Consider the following 27,177-nt stretch of genomic DNA (forward strand, 5'->3'; position numbering starts at 1 on the left):
AATTGGTGTTTACAAGTGTGAGGGCAGGGGTATTGTTTTGAGTGCACAGCGGCTCCTCCAAGTCTGCTGTCCCATTGTGTCAGTCCTGGGACTTGATTATTTTGGGCCACCTCTTAACTGTAGTGATCCCAAAACTATTGTCCCTAGTCCAAGTTGATTAAGGTGATGATGGCCTGTACTCATAGCTCGATTAGGGGTGAGTCACATATCCTTGCTTCAGGCCCGACTCAGTCCCCTGACTGGCCTTTGAGAATGCACTTTGTTTCGATTGGCCGACATCTATGGCTCGCTTCTGAGCCACAGTCCCCTGTATTCAGATATCCCAGCCTGCTTTTCGGGACCACTGCATTGGCCGAAAATGTTGGTTTTAAACTGTATAGGGCAATCCAATTTTGGTCACCTTGCCCTTAGAGGGCTCCAATAAAACGTGGTTGTGGATTTTCAAACCCTACAATACCCTTTCTTAACATAGAAACATAGAAGATAGGAGCAGGAGTAGGCCATTCAGCCCCTCGAGCCTGCTCCGCCATTCAATGCGATCATGGCTGATCATCCAAATTCAGTACCCGGTCCCTGCTTTCTCCCCATACCCCTTGATCCCTTTAGCTTTGAGAAATATATCCAACTCCTTGAATATATTTAATGAATTGGCCTCTACTGCCTTCTGTGGTAGAGAATTCCACAGGTTCACCACTCTCTGGGTGAAGAAATTCCTCCTCATTTCTGTCATAAATGGCCTACCCCTTATCCTTAGACTGTGACCCCTGGTTCTGGACTCCCCGACCATCGGGAACATCCTTCCAGCATCTAGTCTGTCTAGTCCTGTTAGAATTTTATAAGTTTCAATAAGATCCCCTCTCATTCTTCTAAACTCCAGCGAGTACAAGCCCAATCGATCCAATCTCTCCTCATACGTCATTCCTGCCATCCCAGGTATCAGCCTGGTGAATCTTCGCTGAACTCCTTCCATGGCAAGAACATCCTTCCTCAGATAAGGCGACCAAAACTGCACACAATACTCAAGATGTGGCCTCACCAAGGCCCTGTACAACTGCAACAAGACATCCTTGTTCCTGTACTCAAACCCTCTCGCTACGAAGGCCAACATGCCATTTGCCTTCTTAGCCGCCTGCTGCACCTGCATGCTTACCTTCAGCGACTGGTGCACAAGGACACCCAGGTCTCGTTGCACTTCCCCTTCTCCCAATCTATTGCCATTCAGATAATAATCTGCCTTCCTGTTTTTGCCACCAAAGTGGATAACCTCACATTTATCCGCATTATAGTGCATTTGCCATGTTTCTGCCCAATCACCCAACCTGTCCAAATCGTACTGGAGTTTCCCAACATCCTCCTCGCAGCTTACCCTCCCGCCCAGCTTTGTGTCGTCTGCAAATTTGGAGATATTACATCCAATTCCCTCGTCCAGATCTTAAATGGCCTACCCCTTATTCCTGAGATATGCCCCCTAGTTCTAGACACACCAGCCAGGGGAAACAACTTCTCAGCATCTACCCTGTCAATCCCCTTCAGGATCTTGTATGTTACAATGAGATCACCTCTCATTCTTCTAAACTCCAGAGAGTATAGGCCCATTCGACACAATCTCTCATCATAGGACAGCCCTCTCATCACAGGAATCAATCGAGCGAACCTTTGTTGCACCGCCTCCGAGGCAAGTATATCCTTCCTTAGATAAGGAGACTAAAACTGTGCACAGTACTCCAGGTGTGGTCTCAGCAAGACCCTGTACAATTGTAGCAAGACTTCCTTACTCTTATACTCCAAGCCCCTTGCAATAAAGGCCAACATGCCATTTGCCTTCCTTATTGCTTGCTGTACCTGCATGCTAGCTTTCTGTATTTCTTGCACGAGGACACCCAAATCTCTCTGAACACCAACATTGAAAGTTTCTCACCATTTAAAAAATATTCTGTTTTTCTATTCTTCCTACCAAAGTGAATAACCTCACATTTCCCTACATTATACTCCATCTGCCACCTTACTGCCCACTCACTTAGTCTATCTATATCCCTTTGCAGACTCTTTGGGGGGAATTTTGCCAGCCCTGAGGAGGCGGGTATGGAGGCAGGACTGGCAGGAAAATGGCAGAAACTGGGAGTGGGTACCGAACCCGCCTCCGTACCATCTTCCCAGGAGGCGGGTCCCCGACTCGCGCTGGGACCAGTCTCCTCGAGGCGGGAAGGGGATTACAGCCAATTAACTGCCTGTTAACAGGTAGTTAACAGGCAGTTAAGAGGATTATCCCTATTTTTACCCACACAAGTGCGGGCTTCCCGACATCGGGAAACCCCGGCAGGGTCAGCGAGGTGAGCAGTGGGTCTGCAGGTGTCAGAGGGGTCCAAAAGTGCGCTGTGGAGGCGAGTGATGGATGCAAGTGTGGAGAGGTTCAACCGTTGGGGATCCGGTGGTGCCTCATCTCCACGGCAGAGATAACAGAATGGCTGCTGCATTCTCCGATGCAACAGCCATCTGATTTCTGCTCAGGAAAGAGGTTTGGTGAGTCTTGAGTACAAGGACTCACCAAAGAACAGAGATTGTCAGTATGACAATTCATCTGTCAGCTGGGGTTCTCTGTCACCGGCTTTCCCTTAATAGAAACATAGAAACATAGAAGATAGGAGCAGGAGTAGGCCATTCGGCCCTTCGAGCCTGCTCCACCATTCAATGTGATCATGGCTGATCATCCAAATTCAGTACCCTGTCCCTGCCTTTTCCCCATATCCCTTGATCCCTTTAGCCTCAAGAAATATATCCAACTCTTTCTTGAATATATTTAATGAACTAGCCTCCACCGCCCTCTGTGGCAGAGAATTCCACAGGTTCACCACTCTCTGGGTGAAGAAATTCCTCCTCATTTCAGTCCTAAATGGCTTACCCCTTATCTTTAGACTATGACCCCTGGTTCTGGACTCCCCGGCCATCAGAAACATCCTTCCTGCATCTAGTCTGTCCAGACCTGACAGAATTTTATAGGTTTCGATGAGATCCCCTCTCAATCTTCTAAACTCCAGTGAGTATAAGCCCAATCGACACAATCTCTCCTCATACGTCATTCCTGCCATCCCAGGTATCAGCCTGGTGAATCTTCGCTGCACTCCCTCCATGGCAAGAACGTCCTTCCTCAGGTAAGGTGACCAAAACTGCACACAATACTCAAGGTGCGGTCTCACCAATGCCCTGTACAACTGTAGTAAGACATCCTTGTTCCTGTACTCGAACCCTCTTGCTACGAAGGCCAACATACCATTTGCCTTCTTAACCGCCTGCTGCACCTGCATGCTTACCTTCAGCGACTGGTGCGCAAGGACACCCAGGTCTCTTTGCACTTCCCCTTCTCCCAATCTATTGCCATTCAAATAATAAGCTGCCTTCCTGTTTTTGCCACCAAAGTGGATAACCTCACATTTATCCACATTATAGTGCATTTGCCATGTTTCTGCCCAATCACCCAACCTGTCCAAATCGTACTGGAGTTTCCCGACATCCTCCTCACAGCTTACACTCCCGCCCAGCTTTGTGTCGTCTGCAAATTTGGAGATATTACATCCAATTCCCTCGTCCAGATCATTAATATATATTGTGAACAGCTGGGGTCCTAGGACCGATCCTTGCGGTACCCCACTAGTCATTGCCTGCCACTCGGAAAACGACCCGTTTATTCCAACTCTTTGCTTTCTGTCCGCCAACCAGTTCTCTATCCAAGTCAATACCCGCAGGGCGGGCTTAACAAAGTCAATCAAGGGAAAATAGTGTGGGTTGGCTGGATGTCGTTGGGGGGTGGGACTGAAACCCGACAAGCAGCAGTCCCGCCCCCAACAAGCCCCCCCCTTGTGTTCTCCTCACAGCTTACTGTCCCACCTAGCTTTGTATCATCAGCAAACTTGATGAAACAAAAAAAGAGGGTGTATGATGAATGTCAGGTGGATTCTTCAAGGGAGAACCAGACCAAATACAATATGGTTTAAATACAATAAGTATTCATTGAGTATTCTAGCCTTGCCCTGTGCCTCTAAGCATATATTACCTTCTTTGTCCCTAATAGGCCCCACCCCGCCTCTTACTACCCTCTTACTGTTTACATGCCAGCAGAAGATTTTTGGGTTCCCTTTTATGTTCACCACCATTCTACTCTCATATTCTCTCTTTGCCAATCTTATTTTCATCTTCACTTCCCCTCTCAACTTATTGTATTTGGTCTGGTTCTCCCTTGAAGAATTCACCTGACATTCATCATACGCCCTCTTTATTTGTTTCATCATCTTCTCTATCTCCCTCGTCATCCAAGGAGCCCTTGTTTTGGTTCCCTTACCCTTCCCTCTTGTTGGAATGTACCTAGCCTGTACTTGGAGCATCTCCTCCTTAAAGATCACCCATTGTTCCGTTACAGCTTTTCCTGTCAGTCTTTGGTTCCATCTTACCCTGGCTAGGTCCTTTCGCATCCCATTGAAGTTAGCCCTATTCCAGATTGTTCCTTGCTCCTCTCCATTGCTAATCTAAATCTTATGATTCGATGATCACTCATATCCAAGTGTTCTCCCACAGACATTTGGTCGACCTGGCCCACCTCATTCCCCAGCACCAGATCCAGCAATGCCTCCTTCCTATTTGGGCCAAGAACATATTGGTGAAGGAAATTCTCCTGAACACATTTCAGATTTCTCCCCCTCCTTTCCCTTTACCCTAGCATTATCCCAATTGATATTTGGGTAATTAAAGTCCCCCAACATCATCACGCTATAGCTCTTGCATGTCTCTGCGACTTCCCTGCAGATTTGCTCCTCTACCTCCCTCTTACTATTTGGAGGCCTGTAGAATGCCCCCAATAGAATGATCAAACCCTTTTTGCTCCTCAACTCTAACCAAATGGATTCTGTCCTTGTCCACCAAGAACATCCACCCTTTCCAACACTACGTCTTCCTTAATCAGCACTGCCACCCCACCTCCCTTTTTTCCTTCCCTATCTTTTCCATCCCTATCTTTTCTGAACACCTTGTACCCTTGAATATTAAGTGCCAAGTCCTCACTGTTTTTAAGCCACGTTTCCGTTATTGCCACATCATATTGCCGCATGGCTAATTGTGCTTGTAGCTCACCAACCTTATTCACCACACTTTGTGCGTTTACGTACATGCATTCTGATGCACTATCAATTGCTACAAAAGACTGAAGTTGAGAAAGTAACAGACAGGCTTTTATTACCAAAGAACAGAGCATGCCTCTTGTGGTTGCCTGGTATCCAAAAGGGCCGGGGGCTGCCGAGCAGCCACCTTTATATCCAGCCATGAGGGTGGAGCCAGGGGCGGAGTCAGCTGAGGCATGCACAGACAAGTACAACAATATGCAAGAGTGAACAACAGTACTAACAGTGAACAACAGTACTAACAACAGTGGTGAACAACAATACTAACAACAGTGGTTTACCACATTCACCCCTTGTTTAGAATTGAGTCCGGCGGGGTGAAGTGCACTAAAAATTTGTGTACTGAAGTCTATCAGGAGGCCTAGTAAGCCGTCCTGAGCGTCGCAGCAGCGGCGGTGATGGTGCAGCATCCAACGTTGAACCCGGTGTCTCGTTCAGAGGAGGTGTAGCAGGTGGCGGACCCTGGGGCTGCTGCATGCCGTCTACAGGGGTCAGAGCGCGGGTAATGGGAGGTAGCGATGGTGGTCTCTCAGAGGCACCCGAAGGTGCGAGGTCTCGTGCGGGGACTGTGTCCTGGGGGTAGGCAGGAGTAGCGGTGGGTGGCGAAGAGGGTGCTTCAGGAGCACCCGCAGGTGCGAGGTCTCGAATGGAGACTGTGTCCTCCCGCCCGTCCGGGTACACCACGTAAGCATACTGCAGGTTGGCGTGGAGGAGGCTCACCCTCTCGACCAGGGGGTCCGCCTTATGGGTCCTCATGTGCTTCCGCAGTAGGACGGGTCCTGGAGAAGTCAGCCATGTTGGTAGCGAAATCCCCGACGTGGACTTCCTGGGGAAGGAGAACATTCTCTCGTGAGGAGTGGCATTGGTGGGTGTACAGAGCAGCGACCAAATGGAATGGAGCGCCGCAGGGAGGACCTCCTGCCAGCGGGAGGTCGGAAGGCCCTTAGATTTTAAGTTTAAAAGGACTGCCTTCCAGACTGTCGAATTCTCCCTTTCCACCTGGCCGTTACCCCGGGGGTTGTAGCTGGTGGTCCTGCTTGTAGCAATGCCTCTCGCGAGCAGGTACTGCCGAAGTTCGTCGCTCATAAAAGATGAGCCCGTCGCTATGGATATAGCTAGGGAAACCGAACAATGCAAAGAGGTCATTCAGACATTTAATGACCGTGGTACTGGTCATGTCCGAGCAAGGGATGGCAAACGGGAAACGGGAGTACTCATCAATTATATTGCGGAAGTACACATTGCGGTCAGAGGAGGGGAGGGGCCCTTTAAAATCGATGCTCAGCCGCTCGAAGGGGCGCGTGGCTTTGATCAGGCTCGCTCTGTCTGGCCTATAAAAATGCGGCTTGCACTCGGCACAGATCTGGCAGTTCCTGGTCATGGTCCTGACCTCCTCGATGGAGTAGGGCAGGTTACGGGATTTGATAAAATGGAAGAACCTGGTGACCCCCGGGTGGCAGAGGTCATTGTGGAGGGTCTGTAATCTATCAACCTGCGCGTTGGCGCACGTACCACGTGATAGGGCATCTGGGGGCTCATTGAGTTTCCCGGGCCGGTACAAGATATCGTAATTGTAGGTGGAGAGTTCGATTCTCCACCTTAATATCTTGTCGTTCTTGATTTTGCCCCGCTGCTTATTATGAAACATAAAAGCTACTGAACGCTGGTCAGTGAGCAGGGTAAATCGTTTTCCGGCCAGGTAATGCCGCCAATGTCGCACGGCTTCCACAATGGCCTGGGCCTCCTTTTCGACAGAGGAGTGTCGAATCTCGGGGCCCTGGAGGGTCCTTGAGAAAAAGGCCACGGGTCTCCCCGCCTGGTTAAGGGTTGCAGCTAGGGCAAAGTCGGATGCGTCGCTCTCCACTTGAAAAGGGAGGGACTCATCCACAGCGTGCATCGTGGCCTTCGCAATATCGCTTTTTATGAGAGTGAAGGCTGCACAGGCCTCTGCTGTCAGGGGGAAGGAGGCGGACTTGATGAGGGGTCGGGCTTTATCCGCATAGTTGGGCACCCACTGAGCATAGTAAGAGAAAAACCCCAGGCATCTCTTAAGTGCTTTCTGGCAGTGGGGGAGGGGGAGCTCCATAAGAGGGCGCATTCTATCGGGGTCTGGGCCGATGACTCCGTTCTCCACTACGCAGCCAAGAATAGCAAGGCGCTTAGTACGAAACATACATTTGTCTTTGTTGTATGTGAGATTCAGCCGCTGGGCCGTCCGGAGGAATTTCCCTAGATTAATGTCGTGGTCCTGCTGGTCGTAGCCGCAGATGGTGACGTTGTCTAGATATGGGAAAGTGGCCTGGAGCGCGTTCTGGTCAACCATCCGGTCCATCTCCCGTTGGAAGACAGAAACTCCGTTGGTGACACCGAAGGGAACTCGGAGAAAGTGATAGAGCCGACCGTCAGCTTCAAAAGCTGTGTACTGGCGGTCCTCAGCTCTGATGGGGAGCTGGTGGTATGCCGACTTCAGATCAATCGTCGAGAACACCCGGTATTGTGCTATCTGATTGACCATGTCAGATATGCGGGGGAGTGGGTATGCATCCAACTGGGTGTAGCGATTGATCGTCTGGCTATAGTCAATAACTAGGCGCTGTTTTCCGCCAGTCTTCACCACCACCACTTGTGCTCGCCATGGGCTATTGCTGCTCTCGATAATCCCTTCCTTCAGGAGTCTCGCTACCTCGGATTTAATGAAACCCCTATCCCCGGCACTGTAACGCCTACTTTTGGTAGCGATGGGCTTACAGTCGCGGGTGAGGTTAGCGAACAAGGAGGGGGAGGGGACTTTAAGGGCGGAGAGGCTGCAAATGGCGCGCGGCGGGCGATTTAAAAACTGCTGGCTGCAGACCGTGAGAGGGGGGAGGGGTCCACCGTACGCTAAAGTGACACTCTTAAGGTGGCACTGAAAATCCAACCCCAGTAGGACGGCAGCGCAGAGATCGGGCAGGACCAGAAGTTTAAAATTTTTGTATTCAGTACCCCGCACTGAAAGAGTCACCATACAGTAGCCACCGACTTCCGCTGACTGGGCTTTGGAAGCCATAGAGATGCAATGGCGCGTCGGCAGGACCGGGAGAGAGTAACTGCGCACCGTGTCGGGGTGTATAAAACTCTCCGTGCTCCCGCTGTCAAAAAGGCAGGTAGTGGCGCGGCCGTTTACCGTAATGTCCATCATGGACCTGGACAGTTGATGCGGGAGAGATTGATCCAGCGTCACGGAAGCCAGCGTATGTTCAAGCGCGTCGATGCGGTCGTCCGATGAGGCGGTGGTGGAGTCCGGGTCCCCCGTAACCGAAGTCGGAGGCATCCAAGATGGCGGACAAAATGGCGGCGCCCACGGTCCCGATCCCCACGCGGCTGGGGAGCCCAAGATGGCGGGCAAGATGGCTGCGCCCACGGTTCGCACGCGGCGCTGCTGGCGTTAGTGGTCTTCCCTTTGCAGGCGCTAACGTAGTGACCTTTCTTCCCGCAGCCGGAGCAGGTAGCATTCTTCGCGGGGCAGCGTGCTCTAGGGTGTTTAGCTTGGCCACAAAAATAGCATTTTTGTGCCTTGGACATCGCTGCAGCAGTCGGAGGTAGCGGTCTCATGGCCCAAGATTGCGGCGTCCACGGCGCGGGGCGATTAGGGGAGAAAGCGTCCATATTTCTGTGGGCCGCGTCGAGCGAGAGCGCGAGGGACACTGCCTTTGTCAGGTCTATTTCACCCTTCTCCAGCAGCCTCTGCCGGGAGTAGTCGGACCTTAGACCCGCAACGAAAGCGTCTTGTATCAGTCCCTCCGCATGTGCCGCGGCCGATACTTCCTTGCAGTCGCAGCCACGTCCGAGTACCCGCAGTGCCCGTAGGAAGGCCTCCACCGATTCCCCGGGCTGCTGTTTGCGAGATCTTAAAAGGTGCCTGGCATAGACCGTGTTAACCGGGCGTGCATACTGCCCTTTCAGTAGGTCGATAGCCGCCGCGTAGGTCGTCGCATCTTGGATTAAAGTATAGACTTGGTGGCTCACCTTCGAGGCCAGGATTTTCAGTTTATTTTCATCAAGAGTCACGGTCGAGGCTTCCAGATACGCCTCAAAGCAACGCAGCCATTGTGCGAATTTAGTCGACGAACCCGCTTCTTGGGGGTCTAGGTCCAGGCATGTTGGTCTGAGGGCTCGCAGCAGCGCCTGCTGCTCAGCGTTTTGCTCCATCGGTTGTTCAGCATTCGCAGCCAACATTTAACTTTGGTAATAAAATTGATGCACTATCAATTGCTACAAAAGACTGAAGTTGAGAAAGTAACAGACAGGCTTTTATTACCAAAGAACAGAGCATGCCTCTTGTGGTTGCCTGGTATCCAAAAGGGCCAGGGGCTGCCGAGCAGCCACCTTTATATCCAGCCATGAGGGTGGAGCCAGGGGCGGAGTCAGCTGAGGCATGCACAGACAAGTACAACAATATGCAAGAGTGAACAACAGTACTAACAGTGAACAACAGTACTAACAACAGTGGTGAACAACAATACTAACAACAGTGGTTTACCACACATTCTAAACCCATTTTTGAACTTTTCGTAGTTTTTCTTAGTCTGCTCCTATCTAGTATGGTATTACTTCCGCCTCCAGCACTACTTTGCCCTCCAGTACCATCCAACACACTCACTCTTCCATGCACCCCATTCCTCCCCACCACTCCTATGTGCTGGTGCCCACCCCCTGCCAAGCTAGTTTAAACCCTTCCCAACAGCACTAGCAAATCTCCACATGAGAATATTGGTCCCGGCTCTGTTGAGGTGTAACCTGTCCGGCTTGTACAGGTCCCACCTTCCCCAGAAATGGTCCCAAACTTCAGGAATCTAAAGCCCTCCCTCCTGCACCATCTCTCCAGCTTCGCGTTCATCTGCTCTATCCTCCTATTCCTGTACTCACTAGCATGTGGCACCGGGAGTAATCTGGAGATTCCTACATTTGAGTTCCTGTTTTTTAATCTTTCTTACCTCCCTATAGTCTGCCTGCAGGACCTCATCCCTCTTTCTGCCTATGTCGTTGGTACTGATATGGACAACGATCTCTGGCTGATCACCCTCCCCCCTCAGAGTGTCCTGCAGCTGCTCAGTGACATCCTTGACCCTGGCACCAGGGAGGCAACATACCATCCTGAAGTCACATCTGCGTCCACAGAAACGTCTATCTGTTCTCCTAATCAATGAATCCCCTGTCACTATTGCTCTTTCACTCTTCTTCCTCCCCCCTGTGCAGCTGAGCCACCCGTGGTGCATTGGCTCTGGCTGCTCTCCCCAGAGGTGCCATCACTCCCACCAGTTTCCAGAACTGTGAAGCGGTTAGCGAGCAAGATGCACTCTGGGGATTCCTGTCCTACCTGCCTGGTCCTCCTTCTCTGTTTGGTGGTCACCCATTCCCTCTCTGCCTGCACATTCCCGCAGATCCGCTTGCTCAGACTCCCAGGTCTCTGCTCCACGCTGCCTTTATCCCTGGTTTCCAGCTCCATTCCTCTCGCAGGTCCACTTGTTCGGACTCCCAGGTCTCTGCTCTGCACTGCCTTTATCCCCGGTCTCCGACTCAGTTGCTCCCGCAGGTCCGCTCGCTCCATTGTAATAAAAACCATGTTTTATTGTAATATTTCTTCAAAAAGTTTGTTTATATTTCAGCTTCTACCTTAATCCTATTTGTATGTCCCAAACTTTGGGCTGGATTTTCTCAATGGGGAGTTTTTAGAGGCGGGACCCCCACTTATTGGGTTTTAGTCCTGCCTCCATTGACTTGTGGCCAACCCACGCTATTTTCCCTTGATTGACCTTGTTACGCCGGCCCAGCGGGCTTAGCAGGCCAATTAAGGCAAAGTCGGTTACAGGTGACATCAGCGAGTGACGTTTCATCTGTCAAGAGCTTTTGACAGATGAAATGTCAGCATTTGACGGCTCTGTGAAGCTGTCAAACACTGACAATCTGTCCTCTAAGTTGAGCCCTTCCACTCAGGCTCACTTGATCTCTCCTGAGCAGAAAGCAGAAGGCGGCAGCTTTGACAGCTCAGCAGCCATTCTGCTTTCTGTGCCGGTGAGATGAGGGACTCCCGAGACCTGAAGGGATGAAGCCTGGAGGAAGCAGTAAAAGTAAGTAAAACTTATTAAAACACTTTACACTCACCTCACACACTTACCTGTCCACACTTGCACTCACCTGCACACCGGACATCTCAGCCCCTCCGACCCCCGCAGATCGACGGCCCGCCTCGCTGACCCTGGCGTGGTTCGGAGCCGTCGGGAAGCCCACACTTCAGGGCTGAAGATAAGGATTCTCAAAAAAACTGCCTGTTAACTACCTGTTAACAGACAGTTAATTGGCACTAATCCCCTCCCTGCCTCAGGGAGGCGGCTCCCGGCGCGGGTCAGGTACCCGCCTCCTGGGAAGATGGCACAGAGGCGGGTTGGAGGCGGGATGGGTACACGCCCCCAGATTCTGCCATTTTCCCAGCAGTCCCGCCTCCCTACCTGCCTCCCCAAGGGCTGGCAAAATTCCCCCCTTTATTTCGTTCCCTGTAAAATGATTAAAAAGAGAAGGATAATCAGTGCTTTTTACTTCCTGGTTTGCTGTCTGTGAGAATTCTTCAGTGATTGGCTGCTTAGCCAGCTTGATGACATCACTGTTGCGGGAGGCTGGAGATCCCCTAGACATGGCATCAGATTCAAATTAACGTCGGGAGAGGTGAAATCAACGTCGCAGAGATCGCTAGGTCTTTGTGGGCAGTTTTCTTCGAGGTCAGCGGCCAGCGCCGTTGCTTCGCCGCTGACTGCAAAATCCGGGCCATTGTTTACATTATTGTTTGTTTATGGCATCTGCTTTAATATTGTTTTGCTTCTATCGGTGACAGTGGGGCAGTTCAATTTGATTTGTTAAGGTTCCTTTTTATTTGGTTTAAGTGACGGTCCTTATTCTTTGTGCTCCTTTAAAAAGGGGGCACATGGTTGACTTTTATTGGGCAATTACCGCATGAAGAAGTCACCCCACCAATGGGAGGTCATAACGGCCGCTAGGACCCAGCGGCAGGATCGCGGCACCTTCCGACCGTTGGAACTTGTTTTGAAACATGCGTCCGTCACGTGAGCGTGGCTCACATGACCCCCCCGCGCGCCTTATTTAAAGCGGGGCGCGAGCGGCAGCGCCCAGTGCAGCCCAAGATGGTGCCGAGCGTTCTTTTGATAGTGGCGGCCCTGGTGGTCCGTCTCGGCTCTGCTGCCCGCTCCCAGGCGGAGTACGACCTAGCGTATGAGCCCGAACTCCCGCCGGACCTCCATTCCCCCTACGGTGCCCTCTGGCCCTTGCCTCAGAGCGTGACCATCTCTTCCGAGCTTTACCTGCTGAGCGAATTCACTTTTCAGATCGTTCACTCGCCCCGCTCCACCGCCTCGGTCGGCTGCTCAATCCTGGACAACGCCTTCCGCAGGTACTTCGCCTACATCTTCAACGCCTCGTCCAAGAGCGGTCGGCGGGGGGCGGCGATCAACGGCACGAGCGGCCGCAGCGCCGAGGAGCTGCGTCAGCTGCAGGTCACTATTACCGCCAGTGACCCCGAGTGTAACCAGCATCCGCGCATCGTTTCCAGCGAGGCCTGTGAGTAGCGTTCCGTCCCGGCAAGTGTCCCCGCAAATGGCGCCGGGCTCCTCGGAAATTTTGGTCATTTCTACCGATTATCTTGGCAATGTATAAATGCAGCCTCCAATCTCCGGAAAGAGAGAAAATAAAATACAAAAGCAAAATACTGCAGATGCTGGAAATCAGAAATAAAAACCAGGAAAATACTCAGCAGGTCAGACAACATCTGTGTAGAGAGAAACAGTTAACGTTTCAGGTTGATAACGTTTTCCCCATTCTGAGGAAAGGTCAAGAGATGTAACAGGTTTTAAGCAAAAGGCTGGTGGGGGGGAAAAAGAACAAAAGGGAAGGTCTGTGAAGGGTGAATGTTGCAAGTCAAGGGAGATGGTAATGGAACAAGTAAAGAAAAGATAGTAACTGACTTGTATTTATATAGCGCTTTTAATGTAGTAAAATGCCCCAAGGTATTATAAGACACACAATTTGACACTGAGCCACATGAGAAATTAGGGCAGGAAGGTAGGTTTTAAGGAGCATCTTAAAGGAGGAAAGAGAAGTTTAGAAAGGGAATTTGAGCTTGGGGCCTAGGCAACAGAAGGCATAGCCATCAATGGCTGAGTGATTATAATCAGGGATACTCAAAAGGGCAGAATTAGAGGAGCACAGATATTTGGAGGGGAGGGGGCGCATTGTGGGGCTGAAGGAGATTAGAGATAGGGAGGGGCGAGGCCATGGAGGGATTGGAAAACAAGGATGAGAATTTTGAAATTGAGGCGTTGCTTAACTGGGAGCCAATGTAGGTCAGTGAACACGGGTGATGAGTGAACGGGACTTTGTGCGAGTTAGGACACGGGCAGCTGAGTTTTAGATGACCTCAAGCTTATGTAGTGTGTTGGAATAGTCAAGTCTAGAGGTAACAAAGGCATGGATGAGGGTTTCAGCAGCGGATGAGCTGAGGCAGGGGTGGAGATGAATGATGTTAGAGATGGAAATAGGTGGTCTTCTGATGGGTCTAGAAGAGGTGTAAATGGGAATAGCTGAATCAACAGTTACCACCTGAAAAAATGGGAGCTGAGGTTATGATCTGAAATTGTTGAACTCGGTGAGTCCGGAAGGCTGGAAAGTGCCTAATCGAAAGATGAGGTGCTGTTCCTCGAGCTTATGTTGAGCTTCATGGGAACCGTGTAGGAGGCCAAGGACAGAGGCGCCAGAGTGGGAGTGAAGTGGAGGATTAAAGTGACAGGTGACCGGAAGCTTGGTCATGCTTGCGGACTGAATACCGTATAGTAAGTTGCAAAAAGTACAAGTAAACCATTTTTTCACCTGGAAGGTGTGTTTGGGGCCCTGGAAGGGAGGAAGTAAAAGGGCAGGTGTTGCATCTCCTGCGCTTGCACGGGAAGGTTTCAAGGCGAGGGGGTGTTGGGGCTGACTTGAGTGGACCAGGTTGTTGTTTATATAGCGTCTTCCAAGAACTCGGGACGTCCCAAAGTACTTTACAGCCAACACAATACTTTTTGAAGTGTAGTCACTGTCGGAAATGCGGCAACCAATTTGCGCACAGCAGTGTGATGACCAGATAATGTCCCAGATTTTGCTAAAGCAGGGTATCTGCTGTTAAATTTGCCCCTGCACCCTTCAGAATTTTGCCCATTTAAGTTGCCGAAAGTGCGAGCTGATCGCCTTGCAGCGAGGGGAAACCGGGCATCTGGGACCTGAGTGAACAGGGAAAGCAACAGGGTAACTCCTTAAGCAATCATTTGATGGATTGTGAAATTAACAGCACAGGGACTGAGAAGTGTAAATTAGAGTGGGTGAATTCAATGTCTAATCAAGTAGAAAGGAAAATTAAACTTTTCTTTGACTTTTTAAAATCTCCAACAACAATTCATATCTACACTTGTAATAGTTCATTTTCAGTGCCAGAAGTTGATTGGCAGTAATTAACAATTATCATGTTAAAAAGGTACTTGGGTTTGAAATGACGAGACTTCACTTTCTGTGGTGAGTTTAGTTTATATTTACTGTACCAATACAGCAACTTTGTGACATTGAATGCATGTCAATGGTGTGCAGACAGCAAGTCATTTTTGCAAAGCTAACAGTGAAGTGGGTGCAACTCTGACAGCAACTTTTGAATACTTGTATTGGCATTTAACCGTAGATGTCCTTGGCTGAAGTTGCTGTACCATTTGCGCATAAATAACGACGCATGCCATTAGCCTCACCTACTTTGACAGCAAAATCTGGCCCATCTGGAGTGGGACTCTAACTCGCAACCATTGGACTCGGTGGTGATCGCGCTACCACTGAGCCAGCTGACACGGATATTATCTAGGCTTGTAAATAATAAACTCAGCAGGTGGTGCCGCAGAGATATTTAGCTACATTGTTACCTGGGGGAGCTATTATAGTAGCTGAAATCTGCCGTTCTGCCTCTTGCCTGCTCTGCCATTCTGTTAGATCTTGGCTGATCTGTACCTCGATTCCATTTGCTCCACATCCCTTGATCCATCCTTAACCTGACTGCCATTAGATTTTTGCTGGATAACATCCTCTCTTTCTTCCCCCCCCCCCCCCCCCCCCCCCCAACCCCCAAAATTTGGTGCGAGGGCTTCACTGAGCAGCTGTTGAGTTTTGTATATTTCCGGAAAGGTGCTTCGGTGCGGTATTGGTACAGTGCCTATTGGCTCGGAATTTGTAGTTGCAATGACGGTGAAACTGTCAGCATTCGCTGTCATTGCAACTGTGAATCTGAGAGCAACTTCTGGAGTACGCACATGCGCTGTTAAACGTGGAAATCCAGAAGTTGCTGTCGATCATTCCCTGCTGTTGAACTCTCCACAGCCAGCAATCAATTGAAATCACTCAACTGACAAACTTGAGCTTTTATGCTGAAATATATAGCTCTTTAAAAACCCCATAAAAAGTTGAGCCTTATTGAATGAGGTGTAACTTGGTTTTTAATGGTGTACTGAGTTACTGCTGAACAACCATTCTGGTCCTGAAAACTCACTTTATATTTGTGGAATGTCAATTTTTTCCATTATGATAAAAATTCCATGGTTTTTATAATTTTAACTAAAATCTATGAATATTTGTCTTGAAGCCCATGGGATTAAAGGGGCAGTGGCTGCGTGGATAAGAAATTGGCTAAGCGACAGTAATCAGTTGTTTTTCAGACTGTAGGGAAGTATGCAGTGGTGTCCCCCAGGGATCATGTTTCATTTTGGTAGGAAGAATGAGAAGAGACAATATAAACTAAATGATACAATTTTAAAGGAGTTGCAGGAACAGGGAACTGGGGGCTATGTACACATCTTTGAAAGTCGCAGGAGAAGTTTGAGAAGGCTGTTAAATAGACATATGGGATCCTTGGCTTGGAGTACAAAAGCCAGGAAGTTGTGCTAAACCTTTATAAAACATTGGTTAGGCCCCAGCTGGAGTATTGTCCAATTCTAGGCACCACACTTTAGGATGGATGTCAAGGCCTTGAAGAGGGTGCAGAGGAGATTTGCTAGAATGGTACCAGGGATGAAATACTTCAGTTTGGTGGAGACTGGAGAAACTGCGGTTGCTCTCCTTTTAGAGCAGAGGAGATTTGATAGAGGTGTTTAAAATCATGAAGGGTTTTGATAGAGTAAGGAGGAGAGTGGCAGAAGGGGCGGTCTCCAGAGGAGAGTGGCAGAAAGGGCGGTCTCCAGAGGAGACAGATCTAAGGTAATTGGGAAAAGAACCACAGGTGACATGAGGGAAAAAAATGTTTTTTGCACAGTGAGTTATGATGATCTGTAATGCACGGCCTTAATGGATGATGGAAGCAGATACAATAAGTTTCTGAAGGGAATTGGATGAATACTTGAAGCGGGTACATTTTCTGGGCTGTGGAACTAATTGGCAAGCTCGTTCAAAGAGCTGGCACAGGCACGATGGGCCAGGTGGCCACCTTCTGTGGTGTCATTCTGTGATTCTATGAAAATGTCAATTTACTCGCCATTCATAGCCTCTTTTTGTGGCGGGCTTTGCTGAGATGTAGTGCCCAAAAGTGAGTGTAGTACGCCAGATGGGGTCTGACCAAGCTCTCTCCAACTGAACCCTCGTGGTAAAAGCCAGCATTTCATTAGCCTTTTCGATTACTTATCATACCTGTGCTTTAGTTTTTAACCACTTGTGTAAATGGACACCTAAATGTCTGTGTTTCTCCACAGCTCCTAGTCTCACCATTAAGATAATGTGATTACTTTCTGGAATCCCAAGTGGATGACCTCACACCCTTCCCTACATTGAACTTTATCTACCACCGTTTTGCCCTACTCACTTAGTCTATATGCCCCTTTAAATTCCTGCTCCTAAAAGATCCCTGGGGAACGTCACTTGTCACATTCCACCAATCAGAGAATGTTCATTTTATCCCTATTACCTTCTGACCAATTACCAACCCATGTCTCAAGGTTACCTCCAGTTTTGTGCTTTCATTTTTTCTAATTTCTTGTGTGGAACCCTATTAAATGCCTACTGTATAAGTCCATATAGACCATACTCATGGATCCTGATGGGCTGATAAATTTACTGTTTTAAAAAAAAAAAAAAAAATGGTCTGAAATTTGCAGTCAGCGGCAAAGGCGCAAAGTTTGCCTTTTTTGACATGCAAGTGATTTCAGTGCAATATAATGGGGAATCCCTAACGGGATCTGCTGTGATGTTAACAAGCTTTCTAAGCCGCCAATCACATTTCAGAATTATCACAAGGAAGTGGGAAATGAGGACCTGCTTTTTGTCCTGACTTTTAAAAATGTTAGAGCAAAACAAAGATTGGGGCTCTCGCATGGGGATAAAGTAGAACTGAAATGAATATGAACAAACTTTTACCAAAATATATATAAAAAATTAAAGTTTCTTAAATTGAAATGTTTTTATCATAATGGAGAAATTTGACACTCCACAAAATTAAAATGAGTTGTTCAGGGCCATAATGTTTGTTTAGCAGTCAATAAACTGTTAAAACCCCAGTTACACCTAATCCAACAAGGCTGAAAATTTAATGGGGTCGTTAACAGCGCTATTACCATGGAAAAGCTCAAGTTTTCGTCCATTACACTGATTGCCGGTTATTTTGTGGGGTGGGGGGCGCAGTGTCGGAGCAGTGAATGACTGACGGCAACTTCAGCATACGCTACATCTTGAAGTTGCGGTCAGTTTCAAAGGGGTAATAATGACTAATGCTGTTAGTTCGCTGTTACTACCCATCGCAAATTCTGGCCCAGTGATTGATTTGACTGGGAATCTAATTCAAGATCCTTGATGTTCAGTTTGTTAATACCATGGCATGGGGAAATTGAGCCCAAGACTGAGACTGGCTATGTTGGTACTACAGGATTGCTGCATTGTTGGAAGTGACAACTTTTGAATGCGATGTTTAGCTAAGGCCCATTCTGGAAGAATCCATGGCATTATTCAGAGGAGTTCTCCCTGTATTCTGACTGACCTTTCTTGAAGAAAAATATAATCCAGTTCATTCCTTTGCCATTGTGGGACAAACTTGCTGCTCTGTTTGCCTATTTGACTACTTCAAAAGTAATTAATTGGCTGTAAAAGCATTTTTGGAGTCACCCAAGAGTACGTTAATTTGCCATTATAAATGCAAGATACAGGAAACTTTTTTTTTTTTATCTGGGACCGGCGTGGTGCCAGTTTATCAAAGTCCGGATTACAGAGAGGTATAGTAAAAGGTACGAGAGCTCTGTACACAGCAACAAATCCAGGCTTCCCTGTTGCTTAGCAACAGGTGCAGGAACCCTGGCCACAAGATCCAAGCGTCCCTGTTGCTTAGCAACAGGTGCAGGAACCCTGGCCACAAGATCCAAGCGTCCCTGTTGCTTAGCAACAGGTGCAGGAACCCTGGCCATGAGATCCAAGCGTCCCTGTTGCTTAGCAACAGGTGCAGGAACCCCGGTTACACAGCCACAGATCCAGGAACAGCCACTAATATGAGGTAAAACTTACCTGAACCTACTCCTGAATTTTGCCGGTTAACAGACTTCCAGTTATTTAGGTGCTGGTAAATCAAGAGTTTCCTGTATTTCTTTTGCATTGCAATTAATGCAAAATGTAATCAAGTGGTGGCCTCTGCTATCTTTGTTCAGAATCTGTGGATGAAGATTGACACTTTTTTTGTCTACTTCTATTTTTGTTTCCTCTTAGATGAAATCAGCGTTGCTCAGCCTGTAGCTGTTCTGAAATCGGAAAATGTGTGGGGTGCACTGCGAGGTAAGTGTTAACAAGATTGCTGCAAAACTTTTATCTTGCTGAACTAGCTACTTTTGTCTATATTGTTGTATAAGTTGGTTTGAAATGTGCTCTATATTTTACCACCTTCTGGGTGTGTGATGTATTTGGTTCTTCTGGAAGACTGGGTAGGAGAAAGAAGATAACGTGCTTCAAAACTTAAAAGTAAAATTTGCTTATTAGTACTGTACCATGGATATTTGCTCCTACCAGGGAACACTAGCAACATATCTTTGAAGACTGACATTTGTATCAAACAGGAAGTACCAGTGGTATCAAGATGCTGAACAGAGGCACACTGGGTTATTGAGACTTATATTGGCGAATCGTAATATATTTTATATGTAATGTATACTAATTGTACTGTGGCGTTGCACACATTGGCCCAGAAATTCGGGTCGGGGGCTTCCCGCGGGTGCAAGCCCCCGACCTGCACTTACCTTGCGCGCCGGCCTGGCCTGCACTTACCTTGCACGCCAGCTGTTGAGCTGTAGGGCCCTGTGGAATTCCGATCCGGGGCCTGGTCAAGCAGCTGGCGTGCAGTGCTTGCATATCCCAGGGGCGCAGTTAGTTCGATGCGTCCCCCTGGGATCACGTGGGCCATGGGGAGCCAATCGGAGCAGGGAATGCTCCATTCATAAGTCTTGACAGGAAGTGCTGTCAAGACTTATAAATACTACGGCCCCAAAATAGCACTAAACCTTCAAATTATTGTTTTTTAAATCGCATTTTTTAAATAAACTATAAATTACATGAAATAACTATTTTAAACAATAATTTAAATTTGAGATTTTATATTCTAACGGGGCTAAAAATAAACTTACCTTGCTTTAAAGTATTTAAAAATAATAAACCTGTGGGGGAAAATGTTTTAATTTTAATTAATTTACCTTGTAAAAAGCAGGCCTTACGCCTGCTTTTAAATTTCTAACTTCTGCAGACTTACCCTCACAGAAAAACCTGTTTAAAAAAACAACCTAAGTTTGATGTGCATGTGCAGCCTCCCCCGTGCACGCGTTCGACCTCTGAACCCCCGCTTTCAGAGGAACGGAAGTGCTGGTTTCCCACGCATGCAGGAAACCGGCACTTCCATCGGGCCTACGGGTGAGTACCCAGCGCATTCTTGCCCGTGGAGACCTGAATTTCTGGGCCATTAAGTCACTGATTCCTGAGGTCAATTGGAAGCTATTTTATGTTGGGGAAACCTTCCCTTTTGGAAATGATTGACTTGCTTTCTTTTTTTTTAATATTTAAAAAGTGCATGTATGACACCTGAATTGTGACTAGTTTCAAAATGTTTATTTTAAATGGCTTGTTTATTCATGATGTAGCACATTGTTGCAAACGTTTAGTGGTGATGTAGGAGAGATGTGAGAAATTAAGTATACAAATGTTCTGCTTGGATAACAATTTATTGATAATTCTATCAACTCCGAACTAGTCCAGTATATTAAACTGTTCAGTGTGGGAGACAATTACAAAACACCTGTTGGGGTTTAGACTTTTTATAGGCCAGCTAAACTGTTAGTTAATTAACTTTTTGCATAAATATTTACCACTTTTTTTAAATACCACTTAAACTTTGTTTCAGGACTAGAGACCTTCAGCCAATTGGTCTATGAAGATGAATATAATACTGTAAGCTATTTTCAGAAATTGCTTTATGGAATTTTTAGAAACTAATAGTTTTTCCATTGCTCTCTTTTCTGTCAATGTTTTTCACTTGTGGTCTGGCACACCAATTGTGCTGTGATTTTTAGGATTCTTCAGGCACAGGCCTTATTTAAAAAGTTTATCTAACTAAGTGAATAGAAGTTTAGAGTAATCAGCTAACATCCACTTGTGCTATGAACGCATTGCTGAATGTAATGCATTTGTGTACCAATTGGAGAATTGATGTATTGTCTTTGTTTCTTGGACAAACGGGTACATCCTATTCTTAATTCTCTACTTTTTTTTTCTAAAAAGAACTTGCTGATGGAAGTTGCTGACGTGTGGATTATCATTATCGGGAATGACTTATCCATCTTTGTCTTTTTGTATGTTTGAATTAAGCGTCTGGTCCTAGAGATCACTACATTTAAATGAGTTTTTAAAAAAACTGCTGCATGTTCAGCATGGGGTTCTGATAGTAGAACATAATATAGTGAGTGAAATGAGGACTATGGGCAGCATGTAAGGGTGAACAGCCATGAACCCAAATCTTGCCTCCTTGCTCTTCCTTTCCCAAAATTATATTCATGTCCTGTAGATTTGAATTTGTTCTTGTAAACTACATGATGTATTATTGGACCCCCCCCCTTGTAGGTCCTATTCAGTGACTAGGTTATTTATTTGTGAAGGTTTTAAGTCCCAGGTATTTCAGGGCTTCTTCACATGTGAAAAATGTGTACCAATTGATACATTTATTCAAAATATATTCTGCACTTCCAGCATCTTGTTAATAAAACTCAGATCGTGGATGCTCCAAGATTTGCTCATAGAGGAGTTTTGCTTGATACATCTCGGCACTATTTACCTGTTAAAGTAATTCTTGAAACGCTGGTAAGTAGCAAATGTGTTGCTAAACTCCTGTGTGTATATAAAAAAGAGCAGTTTATAATTCATTCTTCATAAACTGGGAAACTTGGATTGACGCTAAAGGGAAAAGAACCTGAATGAAATAAAAATAGAAAATGCTGAAAATATGTAAAATGTCTGTCAACTTCTTAAAAAGATGGGTTAACGGAAGGGGCTTACTTAGCTCCAGTTTTTGATCTCTTGTCTGAACCATGAAATGTTTATTTTCTCTTTTTGCATGTTAATAGAAATGTTATGTAATTCCAACATTTTCTCTCTCTGCTTTGGATCTGAAGATTTTCTTTTTACAAACCTTGGAGCTGCAGTGTACTTCATGGTACCTAAGTTATAAGAACTGTAAAGGGCTAGTGTTAAAATCTTCCTGGAAGTGTTTTGCATATATACTAAATGTTTGGCTTTCAGAGCCAAATAATTAGCACCCATACTATACTTTAGAGAACCGCTTTTATAAGAAAACTAATCAACTGTTAAATTGTGTACGTGTGCTCAAGTGAGGAAAGAGTTGCATCTTATTCATCACTTTATGACAGCTTACGGCCTCTTTATAGCCTTTTGCTCTAATGCTGTCAGTATAGTTATCATAATCCATAAGGTGGCTAAAAGTTGACTTTGTAGGTAATTCTAGAAGCTAAGTCTCCTAGTTTTAACAGCTTTTTGTTCTGTTTTAGGATGCCATGTCATTCAATAAGTTTAATGTTTTCCATTGGCATATTGTGGATGACCCATCATTCCCTTATCAAAGTGTCACCTTTCCTGAGCTGAGTGCACGGGTTAGTAAAGACATTTTACCATATTATGACTACATAAACATGACTTTCTGGATACAACAACTTGTATTTATTGGTGCCTTTGTATTTAAGGTGCTTTATAGGAGCGTTACAAAACAACATGTGAAACCAAGCCACACAAGGAGATACTAGGGCAGATGACCAAAAGCTTGGTCAGAGGTGGATTTTAAGGAGTGTCTTAAAGGAGGAAGGAGAGGGAATTCAGAGCTTAGCGCCTTGGCAGTTGAAGGCACTAGCACCGATGGTGGAGCATTTAAAATCGGCGATGCTGGAGGCCAGAATTGGAGGAGTGCAGAGGGTTGTGGGGCTGGAGGAGATTAGAAATGGAGAAGGACAAGGTCATGGAGGGATTTGAAAACAAGGATGAGAATTTTAAAGTAGAGTTGTTGCTTAATGTAAGCCAGTGAGCACAGGGGTGATGGGTGAACTGGACTTGGTGCGAGTTAGGACACAGGCAGTACAGTTTTGGATCACCAAGTTTACAGCCAGCCAGGAATGTGTTGGAATAGTCAAGTCTAGAGGTAACAAGGCATGGATGAGGGTTTCAGCAGCAGATGAGCTAAGGCAGGGGTGGAGTTGAGCGATTGGAAATGGGCAGTTTTAGTGATGGTGCGGAAATGTGGCCACAAGCTCATCTCCGGGTCAAATGTGACATCAAAGTTGCGAACAGTCTGGTTCAGCCTCACGGATGCCAGAGAGAGAGAGAAACATAGGAGCAGGAGTAGGCCATTCGGCCTTTAGAGCCTGCTCTGTCATTCAGTATGATCATGGCTGATCCTCTATCTCAATACCATATTACCGCTCTCTCCCCATACCCCTTGGAGTCTGGTTGGGGAACGGAGTTTGTGGCGGGGACCAAAGACAATGGCTTTGGTCTTCCTAATACTTGGTTGGAAGAAATTTCTGCTCATCTAGTACTGGATGTCGGACAAACGGTTTGACAATTTAGAGACAGTGGAGGGGTCGAGGGAGTTGGTGGTGAGGTAGAGCTGACTTGATATATACAAGTAATGTGTATAATACATACAAAAAAATTAGCTTTCCAACTTTACTACATTTTGTGCCGCAGGCTCGTGGAAACCTGTTCTTAAATGGATTAATAAATATTTGAGGGAAGTGTTTCTGTACTGACCAGTTTGGTGCTCCAGACTGGCGTCTATCTAACCTAGACTTCGGTTTCAGTAAGGGTCGTGTATACAAATAGTGCAATACTACAGAGCTTTTGCTCCTACAGATTTCCCTTTTGGTAAGTTACTGAACTTTAGGTATCTGAAGAGCTGGGAAGGTGAGCTTTGTATTTACTATTGGGGAAAGAATTTGTGGTTGAACTATGCTGTAGAAGGCTATAGTTTGGTGTTCGATGATTAAGCTTAAACCTGCATTTTCTTTAATCCAAAGTGTAAAGTCCGCGCCTCAATAATACACGGACTTCGGGAGAACAGTTTAACAGGTACTTTACTGAACAAGAGGCAGCTTGAAACTGAAACTACAGAAGCCTGCTAGGGCCTTTTATACAGGGGTGGTCACTGCTGGTACTGCAGTCTAAGACCAGTTATTCCCTTAAAGGTACATGCACAACAATTCCTCCCCTTTTTAGATAAACAGTACATAACATTCATTTAACAACTAAATAATAACTAATTACAATTTTCTCAGTAATATATACATCAACTGAAATAGTCATTTATAAGTTCAGTCTTTGAGGAGGCTTCCTGATCCGGACTGGATAGCGCCTTTCTCGAGTATCCTGTTCTGGCGGTGGAGTCAATTCTGGCTCATTGTCATTGGTTGGTTCGTCAGCTTCCAATACCCCTGCTTCTGAGGTAGACGCAATCTGTACTTCGGGCTCATTACCAGGTGCACATGCTTGTGGTACAGGTTTGGCTTGTTCCTGTGACTCTACAATCTGGTCAGCATGGCGTCTCACGATGCCCTCTCCAACGTCCACTGTGTACATTAGTGGTCCCTGCTGTGTGCATATCGTGCCTGGCTGCCATTTTTCTGTTCGGTAGTCGCGGGCCAAGACTGGTTGCCCTATCTTGAAGCTCCTGGTTGGCTTCTCATTTATGTGCTGGAACTGCTTATCCTCAACATCTCGTCTTATGTTTGGTTTGAGCAAATCCAAGCGACATCTTAGTCTCCGGTTGAAAAACAGTACGGCTGGAGTTTGGTTGGTTACTGCATGTGTCGCATTCCGGTAAGCAAACAGGAAGTTATCCACCTTGTGTTGCAGTGGTATGTCGTCACTATACATTGCCTTTATGGCCTTTTTAAAGGTCTGAACAAACCTCTCAGCCAATCCATTTGTGGCTGGATGATATGGGGCAGATGTGTAATGTTTCACCCCATTATTCTTCAGGAACCTCCGGAAATCCTCAGACACAAACTGTGGGCCATTGTCGGAACAGATCTGTTCTGGCAACCCATTCCTGGCGAAGATGGTCCTTAGGACTGCAATAGTTTTCTGTGGTGGTGGAGGACATTTTAATTACCTCTGGCCATTTCGAATGGGCGTCCACAGCGATTAGAAACATTGAGTCCATAAATGGACCAGCGAAATTAATGTGTACCCGTTGCCATGGAGATGAGGGCCACTCCCATGGATGTAGCGGGGCCTGTGGTGGAGCATTTTGGACCTTCTGGCATCCTGTGCATCTCTTGGTCATATCCTCGATTTCTTTATCGATTCCCGGCCACCACACAAACGCCCTGGCTAGGCTCTTCATTTTTACCCCTCCCAGATGACCCTCGTGAAGCTCATCGAGTACTCTATCTCTCAACTTGGGTGGAATTACCACTCTGGATCCACACATCAAGGTTCCCCGGCACACTGACAGCTGTTCCCTCCTTGGCGAGAATGCTGGCAACAGTGAGTCACCATATGCTGGCCATCCCTTCACATCATAGACCCGAGAGTGTGTCGGGTCATTTCGGGTTTCCTTCTCAATGCTTGCGTTTGTAACAGGCAAACATTCGACTATGGTCGCATGGAATATCTCCACCGGGTCCACTACAGGTGCTTCTTCTGCCGTAAGCAACGGTAGGCGCGACAGCCCATCAGCATTTCCATGTTGTTTCGTACCTTTGTACTCTGTCATACTGATGTGCGCCTAGAAAAAGTGACCATCTTTGCAGCCGTTGCACCGTCATCACCGGAACGCCCTTCTTTGGGTTAAAAATTGAGACCAGGGGTTGATGATCAATCAGTAGGGTGAATTTCTGCCCGTGCAGATAGTGATTGAACTTCTTCACACCCCCCCCCCCCCCCACCCCCACCCCCACACCAGGCTGAGGGCCTCCCTATCAATCTGGGCATAGTTACGCTTGGCTGAGGTTAGCGAGCGCGATGCAAAGGCTATTGGCCTCTCTGAACCGTCACGGAATTTGTGTGACCGCACCGCTCCAATGTCGTAAGGTGACGCATCACATGCCAACCGAATTGGTAGTGTTGGGTTGTAGTGGGCCAATACTTCTTTTGAAGTGATTTGGCATTTACATTCCTGAAAGGCACGCTTACACTCATCACTCCATTTCCATGTTACACCAGTTTGAAGGAGGGCGTTCAGTGGGTGCAGAATTGTAGATAAATTCGGCAAGAACTTATGGTAGTAGTTCACCAACCCGAGGAACGACCTCAGTTGCGACACATTTTCTGGTGCTGGAGCCTTGACTACAGCCTCAATCTTGTCCGGCGACTTATGCAACCCTTCCTCATCAATGTGGCCACAATACGAGATTTGTCTCCTGAAGAACTCTCATTTGGGACGGTTGGCTCGTAGCCCATATTCCTGCAATCTCGTGAGCACCTCTTCCAGGTTGGCACGGTGTTCATTGTCATTTTCGCCCGTAACCAGGATGTCGTCCAAATAACACTGGGTCCCCAGGATCCCTTGCAGGACTTGTTCCATTGCCCTCTGCCACATAGCCGGGGCCGATGCTACCCCAAATACCAGTTGATTGTACTGGTAAAGGCCTTTGTGTTTATCGTGAGGTATTTCCTAGATGCTTCTTCCACCTCCATTTGTAGATACGCTTGAGCCAGGTCAATCTTTGTAAAATGTTTCCGTCCAGATAGTGAGGTGAAAATATCTTCTATCTGCAGAAGCGGATACTGTACTGTGTGCAGGACTGGGTTCACAGTCACCTTGAAGTCCCCACAGATGCGAACCTTCCTTGGCTCCCCAGGCGTGCTGCTCAATGCTTTCTTCATTACAGGAACGATGGCTCCAGTCCACCTTAAACAGCACCCCCCCCCCCCCCCCCCCCCCCCGAACGCTCCAGACTCTCCAGTTCAGCTTCCACAGCTGGGCGTATCGCACCGGTCTGGCTGTGAAAAATTTTGGGGTTGCGTTATCCTCAATCTTTATGGTTGCCTTTACTCCTTTTAGAGTCCCAAGTCCTTGTTGGAACACCTCTTCTGCGTCAGATAAAATTTGTGACAGACGTCCAGGTGCGACGTCATCATCTTTTTTGTCAGTCATAGTTAGTGCCAGAATGGAATGCCAATCCAATTGTAGTCTTCGGATCCATTCACGTCCCAATAATGGTGGTCCTCTGTCTTAGTGTATATACATGTATAGTTTCTGTGTTTCCTTTCCGTTATATTCAACTGGCACCCTTATTTTTCCTCTGGGGTAGACCTTTTGCCCCGTGTATGTCTTCAATACAATGGACGTGTTCTTCAAGGGTATGTGTGAGAATAGCCGCTCATAGTCTCGTCGATTCATGACAGTTAGGGCTGATCCTGTGTCCAATTCCATCTTCACTGGGGACCC

General features: G+C 47.1%; 1 protein-coding gene across 1 annotated transcript in view; it reads left to right on the plus strand.

The window, feature by feature from the left end:
• Window positions 1-12,278: 12,278 nt before the first annotated feature.
• Window positions 12,279-27,177, plus strand: part of hexb (hexosaminidase B (beta polypeptide)) — an 85,842-nt gene continuing 70,943 nt past the window's right edge. Inside the window, exons 1-5 of the mRNA XM_085990402.1 lie at window positions 12,279-12,770; window positions 18,951-19,016; window positions 20,626-20,672; window positions 21,468-21,578; window positions 22,283-22,384. Coding sequence (XP_085846528.1) covers window positions 12,338-12,770; window positions 18,951-19,016; window positions 20,626-20,672; window positions 21,468-21,578; window positions 22,283-22,384 — 759 coding nt within the window. The 5' untranslated portion in view covers window positions 12,279-12,337. The remainder of the gene's footprint in view (window positions 12,771-18,950; window positions 19,017-20,625; window positions 20,673-21,467; window positions 21,579-22,282; window positions 22,385-27,177) is intronic.

The sequence above is a fragment of the Somniosus microcephalus genome, chromosome 1, assembly GCF_052327205.1.
Source record: "Somniosus microcephalus isolate GS21.2 chromosome 1, FLI_Smic_1.0, whole genome shotgun sequence".
In the NCBI taxonomy this organism is placed as follows: domain Eukaryota; kingdom Metazoa; phylum Chordata; class Chondrichthyes; order Squaliformes; family Somniosidae; genus Somniosus; species Somniosus microcephalus.